The sequence below is a fragment of the Globicephala melas genome, chromosome 6 (genome assembly GCF_963455315.2).
Source record: "Globicephala melas chromosome 6, mGloMel1.2, whole genome shotgun sequence".
NCBI classification, from domain to species: Eukaryota; Metazoa; Chordata; class Mammalia; order Artiodactyla; family Delphinidae; genus Globicephala; species Globicephala melas.
Window position 1 is genome coordinate 5324864 of NC_083319.1, and position 16192 is coordinate 5341055.

General features: G+C 56.5%; 1 protein-coding gene across 11 annotated transcripts in view; it reads left to right on the top strand.

Moving 5' to 3' along the window:
- Positions 1–15635, top strand: part of RAPGEF1 (Rap guanine nucleotide exchange factor 1) — a 143473-nt gene extending 127838 nt beyond the window's left edge. For all 11 annotated transcript variants that reach the window (XM_060300262.1, XM_060300264.1, XM_060300269.1 and 8 more), the window contains 10 exons: positions 1620–1704; positions 3589–3681; positions 4558–4743; positions 5530–5614; positions 5753–5847; positions 7255–7333; positions 7424–7525; positions 8719–8816; positions 9924–10052; positions 10471–15635. In XM_060300262.1, coding sequence (XP_060156245.1) covers positions 1620–1704; positions 3589–3681; positions 4558–4743; positions 5530–5614; positions 5753–5847; positions 7255–7333; positions 7424–7525; positions 8719–8816; positions 9924–10052; positions 10471–10621 — 1103 coding nt within the window. In that variant the 3' untranslated portion in view covers positions 10622–15635. The remainder of the gene's footprint in view (positions 1–1619; positions 1705–3588; positions 3682–4557; positions 4744–5529; positions 5615–5752; positions 5848–7254; positions 7334–7423; positions 7526–8718; positions 8817–9923; positions 10053–10470) is intronic.
- The last annotated feature ends 557 nt before the right edge of the window (positions 15636–16192 follow it).

The following is a 16192-nucleotide window of genomic DNA, read 5'->3' on the forward strand; positions in this document are numbered from 1 at the left end:
TTGGCACATAAGAAGTGCTCGGGGAGTATCTGTTTACATCCCCAGGAACAGCCCGTGCTCTGCCTTCTTCAGTAAACCCTCCTCCGTGCAGGACAGGTCAGAGCTCCAGCCTCAGCCTGGCATGAGAAACAGCTCTCATTTTTGTCCAGTAGTGAAAGGCTGAAGTGGGAGCTGGCCCCAGTCCTCAGCCCTGAGCAGTAAACTGCTGACCTGCCAGGTGCAGCCGGCTGCGGCCCAGGCCAGAGGGAGCCCTGCAGGCAGGGCAACCCGAGGACCTTCCAGTCGGTGCCGACCATGCCTGGGAGAGGAGGCTCTGCTGCCCGCTGGGGCTTGCGCTCGGTTTTATCAGTGGAAAGATGTTGAGGCTGCAATCATTTGTCCCTGGGATGGGCGGTTGAGGCAGAGGCCCTGGGCCACACAGCAAGCTCCTTGGGCAGGTGGCTTCCTGCAGACCAGAGACCACACCAGTGGCTGGGAGACCCCATGGCTCAGGGGGTGCAGCCTTGGACCCCTTCTTCCAGTGGGCCTTGCCCTCCCCTGGACCCATCTCTGCTTCCTTGCCCCTCTTTGAACAGAAGCCCAAATTTGACAGTGAGCTAGGTGGGCTTGGGGTCCAGGAAGGAGCCTGAGCCCAGCACCACTGGCCCCCTGCTGCACCTCCAGTCCGTAAGCTTCCCTCACGGCACCGCACCGCCAGCCAGATCACCCAAGCACACCCCAGGTGCACGCGCAGGTGTTTCTTCTCCTCTCGTTGTCCAGGGTTTGAGCAGCAGGGGCGGGGGACAGGAGCCGGGCTCTGCAGGGCGGGGCTGCCCAGCCGGAGAAGTGGGGTCCTTGAGGTTCCTCCACCCGATGAGTCGTGGGAGGAATGAGAGAAGACAGGGGAAGGTGGTCTGTGTCCAGAAAAGAACACTTAAGTAATGTGTGTGCATGTGCCCAGCTTCACGGTGAGGGCCACAGACTTTGGAGCCGAATCAGGACTCGAACCTCAGCTCCAGCACAGAATAACTCTGAAGTTCACAAGCCTGGCCAGGTCATTTGTCTCCAGGAGGGACCTGCATTTAAAACATGCCCCCCCTTTTTTCCTTAGTGTCGGAGACTGCGTGGTTGGGAGGGTGTGTCATAGCCATAAATAAACGGGTCTGTTGTGAATGTGGAAAGGTTGGGGATCCCTGGCTAGAACCAGCCCCTGCAAAGGGAAGGAGAGGCGTTGGGTGGGAGCTGCCAGCCCTAATCCCACTTGACTTCCAGGCTGGCCTCCTCCCAGTGGGCCTTGCCCTCCCCTGACACCAGAGCCCGCACACCTGAGGGTCCAGCGGCGTGAGGCTGAGCCCCTTCGGCCTTCGCTTAGGTCTCTCGCCATGTGGAGATTCCCAAGGCTTTTGTTCCTGGGCTTCTGCCACCTAAAGTGTTACCTGTGACTCGCTTCAGAGTCCTGATGATGAGTTTGAATTGTATTCTCTGTGCCCATGATGATTAAGACTCTCTGCATCATTGTCTTCACGCAAACAAGAAGCTCTCTGTGTAATCAGAGGTGGCATGTACTTGCAGCAGGTGTGCTGCCTGTCTGTGCCCTGCGCCAGTGGCAGGCCTCACTAATCAACTGCTCTTCCCTCCAGATCTGGTGTTGTACTGCGAGGCCTTCTTGACCACCTACAGGACCTTCATCACCCCTGAGGAGCTCATCAAGAAGCTGCAGTACAGATATCCTTGCCTGTGCCTCAGCCCTGGCGCCACACCTCTCACTGCACAGAGCCCCCTGGAGCCGGGAGAGGGGCCTTCGTGCCCACACAGCCCTCGCGCACGGAGCTGCGGGCAGGAGTGATGGAGGTGCTCAGCCCAGCTCTGCCATGGCCCAGCTTTGGGACCTCAGGCAAGGCTTCTCTGAGCCTCACTCCTCGTCTGTAAAAGGGCTGAGTGATGTTATATGAAGTGCCTGGAACATAGGGTGCTGCCTAATGGCAGTTGTGATCACTGGGTGATTCTGAGAAAGAATCAGAAAGAACTGGCACACACTGGGAGGGTGGGAGTGTGCGGGCCCCTGCGGAGACCCAGGTCACTGGCACCTGCGGCTCTGCGGAGCTGAGCCCCAGGGCATTAGGGGTGATGGGTACGAAGTGTGCAGGGTTTGAGGGAATCAGGACTCCAGAGAACCACCTCAGGGGCAGGCACGGCCACTCCCCCAGATGGCAGACCCAGCAGTGGAGCACAGTCGCCTCCTGCCCCTCGACCACATCTACCCAACGGGCTCACCCTTTCAGATACGACTCCCCACAGTAGTGGCCAAGGAAGATTCCCGAGGCCTGGAGGGACGCACTTTCATTGCCTCTTTCTCGGGTCCACACCTGCCCATCCTGCCAAGGCTAAGGAGCTACTGTTGCAGCCCAGGGTCCCCGCCCCTCAGTGTCCTCCCTCGTCACAGCCCATGACTGCCATCTGCTGGACAGCCGCTGTCCCTTGGGGCAGAAGTCCTGAGCCCTCCCAGCTCTCCCACGCTCTCCCACTCCCTCCCGTGTGCCTGCGCCTCCTCTGCCTCCTGTCCTCCTCTCTCCCGTGCCCCCCCCTCGGGGCCCTGGTCCCTCAGAACTGGACGGCCCCCACGTGCAGAGACTTCGTTCCCTCCCGCCTCACACCTTCAGTGCCTCACAGGCCTCTGGCTCAGCGAAGGATAGTAACTCACACTTGTTGAGAACGGCCTGGTGTCGGTTATGATGCTGAGCGATTGCATGGGTAATCTGTCTCCGCTATACCATTTCCTACACACATCACTACCATTTGTTATGTGGCGCCATGATGTTATTTCCTACCGTGTAATTAAGGAAACTGAAGTTCAGCGAGGTTAAGTGACGCGCATGGCAGCTTGGAGGGAGAGTGCCCCCCAGGCCTCTCTGACTCGGCGTCTCAGCATCTGCCCTGCTTGGCGCTTCAGGCATGTTAACGGACGTGTTGCAGCATCGAGATCCCGGGCGCAGCTGGCTGGTGGGTCCTGTGTGCTGCCGGCCCTCGGCGCTGTCCCTGGTGCATGGCTCCTTCCTGAGAGCAGGCGGTATGGAGCCATAGAAGTGTCTGGAGACTTGATGAACACGAGGGCAGCCACGGCCTCAGGGAGGAAGTAGCCAGGTGTTTGAAGGGCAGATGCGCAGGCAGCCTCTGATGCTGTGGAAGGGTGATGGGAACTCGTGACGGGAGCGGAGGGAGACCCCTCTGGGGGGCTGTGCACCTTCCCCAGGGACCCGGGGATTTTAGGGCAAGTGCTTTCTGACCACCTTTCTCTGACTGAGCTCAGCGATGCAGCCTTCAGCGTTTCAGTGGTCACAGGAACCTTGGGTTGATCCCAGCAGAGAGGCAGGCCTGGGAGTGCAGGGAGGAGGTTCTGCAGGCAGGAGAGGTTGGTGGTCGAGAACGGGGTCAGAGAGGTCTGGGCTGAACCTCACTTTGCAGTTCCGCCACCTCGCACAGGTCCTCTGCCCTCCCCGTGCCCTCGTTCCCAGGGTTCGCTCAGGGAAGGGGGTCTGGGGGAGGGCGGCCCTCCCGCGCACTTCCCCGTCCCTACCCGTGAGGGTGGTTGTTTCTTTAACCTGCGCCCACGTACGAGAAGTTCTCTCCTTTTGCCGACACATTCAAGAAGCGCGTCAGCAAGAACACGTTCTTCGTGCTGGTACGGGTGGTGGACGAGCTCTGGTGAGTCCTTCCGCCCTGGGGGATGGAGGGTGGAGGGGCCCAGCAGGCCGCGGGCATCTTGGGGTCCCTGCCGGGGTACAGGCTTCCCCGTAGAGATCTGTGCCTCCCGTCATATTTCACCTGCATCTCCTGGGCTCTGTGCCCACAGAGCCCTGCCCAAGGCCCTGGACAGGGCTCACTCCTGCGCGCTTTAACACAACCCCTGGGGAGAATGGCTTGTCCCCTCAGACCCGCTCTGGCCCGGCCCGGCCCAGCCCTGATTTCCTTGTGGGGGCCATCCCTCTGGCACGTGGCTTAGACCTTGGCTGCCCTCCTCATCTTTCCACGGTCCCCTGAGTGGCATTTGCCATTTCCAGTCATTGAACAAACACAAAGCACAAGGTCCCTTTCCTAGGTCTAGAGAGCCCTTGGTAAGGAAGCCACCCAGGCCCCGCCCTCAAGGTGTTTACCTTCTGCTGGGCAGTGGCCTTGGTGATTACGGGGTGGGGCTGTGAAACACCGTGTGTGGAGAATACTGTGCAGGGGCGTCCTGGGGCTGTCTGTGGAGCCCAGACCTCATGGTGATTCATCACCCCCGTGGGATCAGGAGCTCCCCTGGGGCAGGATTTGTCTCCATAGCCCAGGCCGCAGCGCGGTCCCTCGTGCTTATCCAGTGCCAGTGACCATTTGCTGAGAGAATGGCAATGGGACCACTCCCGGCACTCTAGGATGCAGACAGCCATCCCAAGACCTTCTCTGGCTCTCTTCCCACGAGAGGTTTCCCAGCTCTGCTGGTGGGTGTCTCAGGTGTCTTGAGGGGCTTCTAGACCCCGTGGCACCAGCCCTCTTCTTATGCTCGCATCCCTGCCCCTCACCGCATGGCCCTTGGCCCTTTAGCCTAGTGGAGTTGACGGAAGAGATCTTGAAGCTGCTGATGGAGCTGGTCTTTCGCCTGGTGTGCAACGGGGAGCTCAGTCTGGCCCGTGTGCTCCGGAAGAACATCCTGGACAAGGTGGACCAGAAGAAGCTGCTCAGGTGTGCCAACTCCGACCAGCCCCTGGCGGCCAGGGGCGTAGCAGCCAGGTGCGCCACCCGCCGTCCATCCTGGGCTTCTCCGGGCCCTGCCTCTGGCGAGAGCCGTACCGGCAGCCGTCTCTCCATTCCACTTCCTTCAGTGCCCCCCTCCCTGCCCCCCGCCTCACAACCTCACCTCCCGGTTCTGCCCAGGCCCTGCGACGAGGTGCCTCAGGGACAGCCCAGGGGTTCCCCCGGGGCTGGGCCTCTTCTCCAGGGTTACGTTGTATGACTGATCACTGTTTTAGTAGGAAGTGGGGCAGCAGGGCGTGTAGGGGCTTACCAGGACAGGGGACAGGAATGCCTTTCAGGCTGTGGTCAGCACTTAATTCTCTTCCCGGCGCTAACGTGGCAACTTAATTCTTGCCACCCCCTGTGCCATCCTGACGGTTCCTGAGAACCTGTGTAGAGGCTCCACTGGCCCTCTCCCGGGGCCACTGGAGGTTTGTTGATTTATCACCTCTTTGTTGGTGTCTCAGCTCCATTCACATGGCACCATCTTTGTTCCCACTGGGCCCTGAAGGGGGGTTGGGCTGTGCGTTCTCAGGAGCTGAGCTCGCGGGCTTGCGAGTGGAGCCACCGAGCCTGCCGGGCGGAGGCAGGGGGGAAGGCAGGCCCCGTGGTCCCAGGGAGACGAGTGCAGTCCGGTCCTGACCCGCCCCCGACCCGCTGCGTGGCCTCCGTGCTGCGGTGAAGCAAGTCGTGTTCCCTCAGCTCTGAGGCCTGAAGTGCAGCCCCCACCCAGCCCCCACCATCCCATCCACTGACCACTCATCTCGTGCCTCTGTCTTCCAGGCCCGGGACCTTGCATGACTTTCACAGCCATGAGATAGCTGAGCAGCTGACACTGCTGGATGCCGAGCTCTTTTATAAGATAGAGGTATGGCCACGCGTGGGGCTGGGGGAGGGCTGTGCCCGGCCCTGGTGAGTGCAGCTGCTTGTCCCCGAGTGAGAGAAGCCACTGCGTCACAGCAGAGCCAGCGGGCCCAGGCTCTATCCAGTCTACCTGCTTTTTCAGATTCCTGAGGTTTTGCTTTGGGCAAAAGAGCAGAACGAGGAGAAGAGCCCCAACTTGACCCAGTTCACGGAGCACTTCAACAACATGTCCTACTGGTAAGAAGGGGCCTCAGTGCAGAGCACTTCTGGATGGGTGCCTTGTGTGTCCTTCGCAGAGAGCGCCCATGGCAAGGACAAAGGGGTGCCCTTTCATTCCTCCCAGCTCCTTCTGGGGCCCTGTGGGCATTCGTTGTGAACCAGAGACAGGACAAGGGCAGGGACAGGACAGGGCGTGTCTTGCACTTTGGAAGGGGCCACCTGGGGCGGGGGGGCGGGTTGAGGACTCAGCCAGGATTTATTAGTAATGTCTGCTATCGATGGCGGCAGAGGAGCGGGTGTTAAACTTGCCACCCTGCACTGGTCGTGCCAGTCTTCCCACTGCCAGGTGGCCTCAGGACTGGTCCTCACACTGACTCTGCCTGAAAGAGAGGTAGAGCAAAGGAGTGGCTGTATTAATACTTTTATTTAGCCTTCAATTCTTAAAGCAAAGTGAAGTGCATTTATGTTGTAACATACAGCAGAACTGTTGACTCTTAAAGACGCGACTCAAGGGTGTCCACAGCCTCTCGGCCTCAGTAGGGGATGGTTGGGTGTGGCGGCCAGTAGCAGTCTCATACTGACCCCCGGACACACACACAATCCGTCCCCACCACCAGGGAAACGTCTGATTTGTAAGTGCTCTAAGGATCGCTCTTTGGAGAGTTGGGTCCTCTCCCACTTGCCCTGCTTCTCTCTGCACCACAGGAAGCGTTTCACTCGTCAGCAGCACATGCTTAGCGTAGCAGCCCAGCAGAGGACGAGGTGGTTTCCAGGGCAGACAAGCCGTGCAGCCCTGAGCATGGCCTCCAGCCCCGCCCCTTGCTGGGCGCTGGGGGCTCCAGACACACCCCCTGGGGCCTGCCTAGGAGGAGATGTGGGTGGAGCCCCTTCAGAGACCCGGTGCTCAAGGTGGACTCGGTGCCGGTGCCCTTTAATGGGTCAGAAGAGGGGCACGTTCTCTGGGCGACGGGCGGTGGCCCCTGTGAAAGCACAGGCTGTCGAGGCCACCGTGAGGTCCTTGTGCGAGGCTGGCCTTTGGCTTTGGTTGCTGCGAAGTTTCTGAGAGGTGCCCTCCCTCGTGGCCAGCAAGGTGGCCTCTTAGCCCACACGCCTACTCGTCTCCGAGCCAATCCTGAGGCCACACTCGCTGAGCGTTTCCAGCCGCCGTGGTGCTCACGGTCAGCGCTCACCGGGAGACCGTCCATCCGCACAGTCAGAGGTCCCAGTCACTGGATCTCTCTGTGGCCTCTTACCTATCCCTGGGGTGCCATGAGCTCCTTCAGAGCAGAGACGGGGGTACACCTGGTGCCTCCCTAGGCACGGGCTCCTGGCCAGCTGGTACAGGTGCCCCCGTCCCATTGCCACCAGAGGCCTGAAGAGAGACAGGTCAGCTCAACTGTCTCTTTCTCCCCTTGGTCCGTGCAGGGTTCGGTCAATCATCATGTTACAGGAAAAGGCCCAAGACAGGGAACGGCTGCTCTTGAAGTTCATCAAGATCATGAAGGTAACTGTGGGCACCCTCCCCAGAGCCCGCCACAGCTGACCCTGCCTGCCTGCCCGCCCGCCCATCCCTGCCCCCACCCTCTCTCTGCAGCACTTACGGAAGCTGAACAACTTCAACTCCTACCTGGCCATCCTCTCAGCGCTGGACTCAGCCCCTATCCGCAGGCTGGAGTGGCAGAAGCAGACCTCAGAGGTGGGCGGCTGGGAGGGCAGCCGGGAGGGCAGCTGTGGGACGCGAGGCCCGGCTGTGGTGGGACGAGCTCTGCCCCGCCCTGCCCTAGTTTCCTGTCTCTCATCTCCAGTCACTGGGCCCTGCGGGGCTTGGTGTTAGTGAGTGCCGGGGTTGTCACATCACGTCACATCCTGCTGCCTGTACCGCAGAACCGTGCCTGGATCCCAGCTTCACCTTCTGCTTCCTGCCCTCGACCCGGGCTTCTAGAGGGGCTCCTTTGGGTGCGGGCCGCACTAGGCATTGGGATGTACTGTGAACAGGCTAGACCCGTTATTAGGTGGAGCTCCTCAGGGCAGGTACTACAGGGAGAAGGATGGGGATGGGGTGCTGAGCAAGCATGTGAACGAGGCGTCTGGGCCAGCCTGGGGGTCAGGGAGGCCCCCTAAGGAGGTGTCGATCACACCATGACCCGAATAGGAGCGTCCTGGGAAGGGAGGGGAATTCCCCATCAGAGGGGACAGAGGCCAGTGTGGCCACATCACTGGGGAGAATGGCTCTGCATCACAGGGGTCTTGGGGGGCCTGGCAAGGAACTGGACCCTTATCTTTGTGTGGGTGCTGTTCCTGGAAGAGAGACAAAGCCCACAGGGTTGAGTGTCGCCAGGGCTACCTGGGGGTCGTCTCGTGGGGCAACATAAAGGGACAGTTACGAGACAGTGGTGTATGGAGAAATGGGACATTCACACCAGCTGTTCCAGGAACACATAACAGGCCCTGAGGAGGCAGGGAAGGCTTCCTGGAAGAGGTGACACATCAAGGTGAGAGGCACACAACAGGCGAAGGGGCAGGACAGGCAAAACCCCACCCACGCTGCGTGCAGGAGCAGCGAGCTCGCCCGCCATCCCTCGTGGACTCTGCCTTGAGCGCGGTGAGGCATGAAGGCAGGCTCGGGGCCGGGAGCGACATGGTCCGGTGTGTGCTTTTGAGGTTCAGGCGGGCTGCAGCGCTGAGCACAGCCAAGCAGGAGCCCAGCCTGAGATCCACCACACGGGGCGCTGGCTGCTCAGAGACGCGGTTCTTTGTCAGCACCACGGAAGGCCTGCCTGTGGCTGGGGCAGGGCGGGGTCTGGCTCTGGGTTGGTGGGGGGAGGGGCCGGGGCTCGGTGCCCCAGCGTTGGCACCGTGCTCACGGACTGCGCGCGTCCCTCCTGCCAGGGCCTGGCGGAGTACTGCACGCTGATTGACAGCTCATCCTCCTTCCGCGCCTACCGGGCCGCCCTCTCGGAGGTGGAGCCGCCGTGCATCCCATACCTGTGAGTACAGCCTCCCAACTGGGTTGGCCCCTCGTGTGCTCTGGGGAAGATACAGTGGGCCCCCATAGAGAAGCCCTCGCTTAAAGGCTTCCAACCCAGACGTTTGTGCTTGTTTGAACTTTAAAAGTAAAACGTGCTCCTTGTTAAACAACTTAGATGAAAGAGGGGCCCAGGGAAAATGGTTCAGTCTCCCCCACTGCCCGGTCCTCCCACGCCTCCTCTCTTCCCTCATCTGCCAGTGGGCTTGTTTAGGCGCACGTGTGGACAGCCGTGTAGCATCTCTCTTCCCCCACCAGCAGCAGCGTGCTATAGTCCAACTGTCCCCAAGCTTAGCTGCACATCACAGCCACCGGAGGGCCCTCCTGTCACCCCAGGAACCCTGAGAGTACTTGGCGTGAGGCAGCTCAGGGAGCGTTTCCCCAAGTGTGGGCCACGGGCTAAATAGGTATTCACCAAAAAGAATCCCACGTCACGTAAGCTTGGGAAATAGCAGAAAACATTGAAGCTAAACAGTTTTCTTTGTGCGGGACTCACCGGACCCCTTAATATGCTAGTGGACGGTGGGAATCTCCAAGAGGGACAGCAGACTCGGCGCTGTCCCAGGCTGAGTGTGCGGCGGCATGCCCCTGGCCTCCACGCTCCGAAGTGTACCTCTTGCAGCCACCGGCCCTGCCGTGATTCCTAGCCTTCCTGCTCTGGCCGAGCGCGACAGCCCTCCCCAGCCGGGCTGCTGGGCTGGGCGTGGCCATGCCCCTCGGGCTGGGCTACCCCTGTGCAAGAACCGCCCCCACTCACCGCGGGGCTGCGCACCCTGTTTGATGACAGCATGTGACCCCCACCCCGCCACTCAAGTTCGGGGTGGCGTCATTCTTTCCTGCTCGTCTGTTACCTGTACCGCTCTGCTGGGCTGGGACGGCTGTTGAAGAGGCTCCGTAGCAGGTGGGCCTGAGCCCGCTTTCCGGAGACCAGAACCTGAGTCGAATTCGCGCCGCCCCTCCCCGCAGACGCGCCTGCGGGTTTGGCAGCGGCTCGGGCTCCGGCTCGCCCAGCAACCGATTACCTGCCAGGCCACCCTCCAGAGTCTAACCTGCTTCTCCGTCCTCCCAGGGGGCTCATCCTGCAGGACCTCACCTTCGTTCACCTGGGAAACCCGGACTACATTGACGGGAAGGTGAATTTTTCCAAACGGTGGCAACAGTTCAACATCCTGGACAGCATGCGGTGCTTCCAGCAGGCGTGAGTGCTGCCGCCCTGAGGGACCGGGCGGCAGGGCGCACTGCGCAGAGGCCCACGGGGATCCAACAGCTGCTCCTTCCAGTGTGGCACAGGGCCTGCACCCAGAGCTGGCCGCCAGCTTGTCCTGCGCGATCCCATGGGGGGAGGCTGGCGAGCCCTGGCCCTCCTGACTCTGGGGCAGTGGGGTCTCCCTGGGACCTCCTGCGGAGGGGAGCCTGGCTACAGGGTGCTGCTCCGGGAGCCCTTGCACAGAGCAGAGCACAGCTCTGGGGTGCAGCTCACGCTCTGAGCACCAGCGTCACACGTGGACGCCCCTGCCCCGTGAGTCTGCTGAGGCGGCACACGTGGCACCCCCAAGGGGTCTTGGGGCTGTTTGGCCCACACTGGCTCTCACCGGCCACCCTCCTCCCTCCACCAGGCATTATGACATCCGGAGAAACGATGACATCATAAACTTCTTCAACGACTTCAGTGACCACCTGGCGGAGGAGGCGCTATGGGAACTCTCTCTGAAAATCAAACCCAGGAACATAACACGGAGGAAAACAGACCGGGAAGAGAAGACCTAGGAGCGGGTGCCGCAAGCGAGGAGAACGCGAGGCTCAGAGCGCCGCTCCGAGGCCGGAAGGGACTTTGGACCTGTTACGTGGCGGCGGCGCGTGTCCTGGCCTCAGAGCCACCGGGCCCATCCAGGCCGCTGCTGTGCCGGGCAGGCGTCCGGAGCCGCAGCAGCTTCCTGCCCCTCCCCCGCAGGAGCAGACCCCCGGCCCGGGGGGGGGGCCAGCGGGCGGTCTCACTGCTGATTTGTGAACTGGGGGTTGGGGTTTCTGCTTTTGCTCTGTCTTCTGCTCTCCCTCTCTCCCCCTCCCCCCAAGCCTGGGAGCAGCACAGGGACTTCAGCAGCAACCCGGGAATGGTGGGAGTCTTCTGCATCTCCTGAAATGACAGATGAGTAGAGGCCCAGGGACCCTCGGGGCGGGGGCTGCTCTCCCCGTAGCCTTCAGCTGGGTGGGCGGAAAGCAGAGGAGACCCGGGAAAGACTCCTTTCACTTCCCATGTCCTACTTTTTAAGTGGAGGATGGTGTGAACGTCTCACCTGGCCCAGAAGGGACGGCAGGTGGCCTTTCAGCAGCCCTGGGGCTGGTGCTCCCGTCGCGGTCCTGGCCCGCCCTTGCTGGGTCACGAGCAGCAGCCGTGGCCATCGTGTTTTCGCCCCTTCACTTCCTCCGCCCCGTCCCACCGGCCCTCCCCATCCTCTTGGCACCGTGGGAGCTGGGCAGCAGCAGCTGGAAAGGAAGGACTTGACCATCCAAGAAACACACTTTATCTGAGTTGGGGCCAGTAGCTCTTGGTGAGTTAACCCAGAGAGAGGGGAGGGGCATTTCTGTTGGGGGGAGGGCCGGCAGCCCCCTCCTCTGTCGCTTGCCGTGTGCCTTAAACTCCTCCTATCCGTCCCGCCCTGCGGGCTCCCCTCCTCCCTGGCGCTGAGCCTGGTGGGCCCAAAGGGGCCCCTCTTTGCTCATCAGACCTTCTGCCAGCCTGACCGGCTCTCCCGTGGGAAGGACAGGGTGTCCCTGAGAGGCAGGGGCCTGGCGCAGAGGCGCCCCCTGGGGTTGACGGCCATGGCTCACCTGCTGGCCGGCAGTGAGGCGCAGCGGCTTCAGAAGCAGGTGCTCTTTCCAGCCTCGCTCTCCAGAGCCAGCCCCGCTGCTGAGGTGGACGAGCTGAGGGGAGGTCTGCAGGGGCTCTCCACACCCCCTGGCCTCCGTGCCAGCCCGACGTGGGCCTGCGGGCAGGCTGCCCCCAGGCCGCCCGCCTCCAGTTTTGTTCGTTTTACATAGTTGAGAGCTCACTCCTCCTGGGTTTGGGACTCGGGCAGGCGAACACCAGGCTCAGCCCGGGCTTAAACAGAAGTAGAAAGCACCATCTGTAACTGTTTAAAGGAACAGCCCCGTCACTTTGAGTCCTTCATGGGCCTTTGAACAGCTTTTATCAAGAAGCTGTCTGTCTGTCCTGTGCACAGAGGGGAGGAATCTGTGAAATGTCAGTTACGACCCCTCAGGCAGCGATCCTGCGGCAGCGGGCGGAACGCGTCACTTTATTATTTAAAGAGTGTGTGTATAGAGTCGCTGGTTATGAACAATATTGTGTGTGGGGTTGGGTTTTAGTTTGTTCCCGCTTTTTTAAGTCCTCTCATTTCAGTCTTTCCCTCCTTCCCGTCTTCCTCCTGGCCTGGCCCTGCTCTGCTGCTGCTTTGCGCAGCTGCTGTGTGCTCAGGGCCCATGGGCTGTGTGGACTGCGGTTCCCTGGGGCCTCCCTCCATAGGCGGGCAACTGTCGACGCCGCGCTTCCGCTTCAGGCTCAGCGTCCCAGCCGCGAGCTGGACGGGGCTCGGGGGCTTCACCGTCCCTCAATTCAGAGCAGACCCTACACCCACACCTCCCCTCCTTGCCGGGAGCCCTGGCTCTGAGCCGAGGCACTGGGCAGGCAGCGCAGGTGGACAAGGGGCCGGCGTGGCCAGGTGACCCTGCATGAGGGCAGCAGGTGCAATGTGTGTTTTAACTTATTGGCTGACTGACAGGCTTCCCTACCTTGACCTCATGGAGACACACTCTGGCTCTGGGAGTTGCCAGCCTGGCTGTGGTTTGTCTGTCTCAGGGGCCAGATCAGCTGTACGAATCTGTCTTTACAACAAAGACACCCTCGGGAGGATTTGTTCTCTGCAGAGGCAGTTCTCACCTGCAGGTGTGGGTGGATCAGGGCAAGGGCAGGCACGCGCCAGGGCTGAATTAAAGCCCGATTCTGAGCAGCGCCTCCCTCCCACGGCCCCGCGCCTCCCCAGTGTTGTTACATTGTAATAAATATATCCCCAACTAACCTGGCTGATGGTGGCATCTTCCTGCAGACATTTCAAACCTGTAACTTTTATATGAAAGGAAAATAAACACAGATGAAAGCCGCGGCCACCTGTGTACCACATGCCGCGTGTGTCAAAGTGACAACTGAGCTGTCTCCTTTCTGTGACCTCCTTGTGGGCTGGGTGCCTGGCAGGTGTTGGGGGGGGGTCTTTTGTCCCCATCTCTGTGGTCCCTTCTCTGTTCCCCAGTTTTTCCATCTGGAAGTGGGGGTAAGGACAGCTCTACCTCATACAGTCTGTGAAGGCTCAGCAAGTTATACCTGGAACAGTATCTGGTGAGCTATCGCCACTATTATTACTTAGCATATATTGAGTACCAAGCACTTTGCAGGCAGCTCTACCTCACTGAATCCTCTTAATTGAAAAATGATACAAGTGAAATACTGCAACCATAATAAGTACTACAAAGAAGAGGTACTTAACATTAAAGAAATTAAGTTGGATTTGAAATCCACTCACAAACATCAGGTCCAGACAGACTTAACAGGTAATTTATGCTAAACAGGTAGCTTCAGTCTTAGACGAATGCCCCTGAGAACAGAAGAAGGGAAACACTTCTCAACTTGTTTTATGAGTGGAATACAACCTTGACACCAAATCCAGACAAGGACAAGAAGGAAAATTATAGGCAAAATTACTGATGCAAAGATTATAATCTTAGCAACCCCAAACCAGTGATAACGTAAAACTCAAGACTCCCCATTGGGCACATCCGCAGATGCAAGGATGGAGTGATGACAGTACTTGATCCCTTTTCTTAGACCCTTATTTGGGCATTCCCATCTGGTACGCCTTTCCTTCCTGGGGAACTGAGAACAGGTGTGCCACCTCCATGTGTACTTTCTCCACCATGGCATACTTAGATTCCAGGTGTTGAGATGGCAGAGCCCTAACTGGAGGGAGCCCAGTCAGGGACTACTCCCACTGTTCCATACTGGGCTTTACACGAATGAAAAACGAATTTGCACTTACTAATAAGCTGCTGAGATTTCAGGGCTTGTAAGTGTTCACAACATGGCCTAGCCGCTCCTGAATAAAATACATTAACAGATTAAAGGAAGAACACCATCTAATCACCTCAGCAGTCAGAAAGACCACTGTTAAAAAATTAAAACCCCCATTCATAATTTTTATTTAAAAAATAACTAACAGTCTTAGGTAAGTAGAAATCAAAAACTTCCTTAATCTAATAAATGTTACTTTCTAAAATCTCACGCAAACGTTATACTTAATGATGAAATATTTAAAGAAGTTCCTTTAAAATAGAACAAGGTAAGGATCCCACTGTCACCTTGTCTTTCACTGTCGTACTGGAGATACTAGCCAATGCAACAAGAAAAGAGATTAGTAAGAAAATCACGATAGTTAACAACTAACTACTAGAAAACATAATTCTTCAAATATCCAGTTTATACTAACATCACAATTCTTAAGGTACTAGGAATAAACCCAATAAGAGATGTATAAGACCTTATAGGAAAAAGGGTGATCCAGCAAGAGAAAATAACACGTAAATATTTACACACCCAAATGCGAGCAACCTAAATATACGAAGCAAATAGTAACAGACCTAAAGGGAGAATACACAGAAATACAGTAATAGTAGGGAACTTTAATACCCCACTTACATCAATGGATAGATCATCCAGACAGAAAATCAATAAGCAAACGTTGGCCTTAAACACATTAGACCAGACGGACTTAAAGATACATACAGAGCATTCCATCCAAAAGCAACAGGGTACACTCTTCTAAGAGCACACGGAACATGCTCCAGCACAAGTAACATGTTAGACCACAGGTCGTTGTAAATGTACGAAGGTTGAAATTATATCAAGCATCTTAGCCAGTCACAATGGTATGAAAGTATAGAAATTACAAGAAAATGGGAAAATCCAAAAATACATGGAGATTAAACAGTATACTACCGAGCAACTAATAGGTCAAAGAAGAAAATAAAAAATACATTAAGAAAAATGAAAATGGAAATACAACATATCAAAACTTACCGGATGCAGCAAGAGCAGTTCTAAAAGGGAAATTAATAATAAACACCTGAATCAAGAAACAAAAAGCTCAAATAAACACTCTAAATTTCAAGGAACTAGAACAAATGAAACCCAAAGTTAGTAGAAGGAAGGAAATAAAGGATTAGAGTGGAAATAAACAAAATACAGACTAAAAAGACAACAGAAAAGATCAGTGAAAGAGCTGGTTCTTTGAAAAGATAAACAAAATGGACAAACCTTTAGCTAAACTCACCAAGAAAAAAAGAGTACTCAAAATCCGAAATGAAAGAGGAGCTATTAAAACTGATACCACAGAAATACAAAGGCTCCTAAGAAACTTCTGGGAACAATTATATGGCAACAAATTTGACAACCTAGAAGACACAGATAAAAACCTAGAAGACACAGATACATACCTAGATGCATACAACCTACCAACACTGAATCATGAAATAAATCTGGACAGATTACTAGTAAGGAGATTGAATCAGTAATCAAAAACCTCTCAACGAACAAGTCTGGGACCAGAGGACCTCACTGGTGAATTCTACCAAACATTCAAAGAAGAAGTAATATCAGTTCTTCTCAAACTCTTCCAAAAACTAGAAGAGGAGGGAACACTTCCAAACACTTTTTTTAAAAAAAAAAAAAAGGCCAGCATTACCCTGTCACCAAAAACAGATGAGAATGCCACAAGAAAAGAAAACTACAGGCCAATATCCCTGAGGAACGTAGATGCAAAAATCCTCAACAAAAAATATTAGCAAACAAAATTCAGCAATACAATAAAAGGATCATACATCATTAGCAAGTTGGATCTACTCCAGAGATGTAAGGATGGGTCAACACCTACAAATCAATGTGATACACCACATTAACAAAATGAAGGATAAATACCAAAAGACCATCTCAATAGGTATTGTAAAAGCATTTGATAAAATTCAACATCATTTGTGATAAAAATCTCACAGCAAAATGGGTATAGAGGGAACATACCTCAACATAATAAAAGTCATATATGACAAGCCCACAGCTAACCATAGTGGTGAAAAGCTGAAAGCTTTTCCTTAGAGATCAGAACAAGACAGACACTGGAAAAAAAAAAAGAAATAAAAAAATAAATTCCCTGGCAGTCCAGTGGTTGGGACTCAGTGCTTTCACTGCTGTGGCGGGGGTTTAATCCTTGGTCGGGGAACTAAGATCCCGCAAGCCGC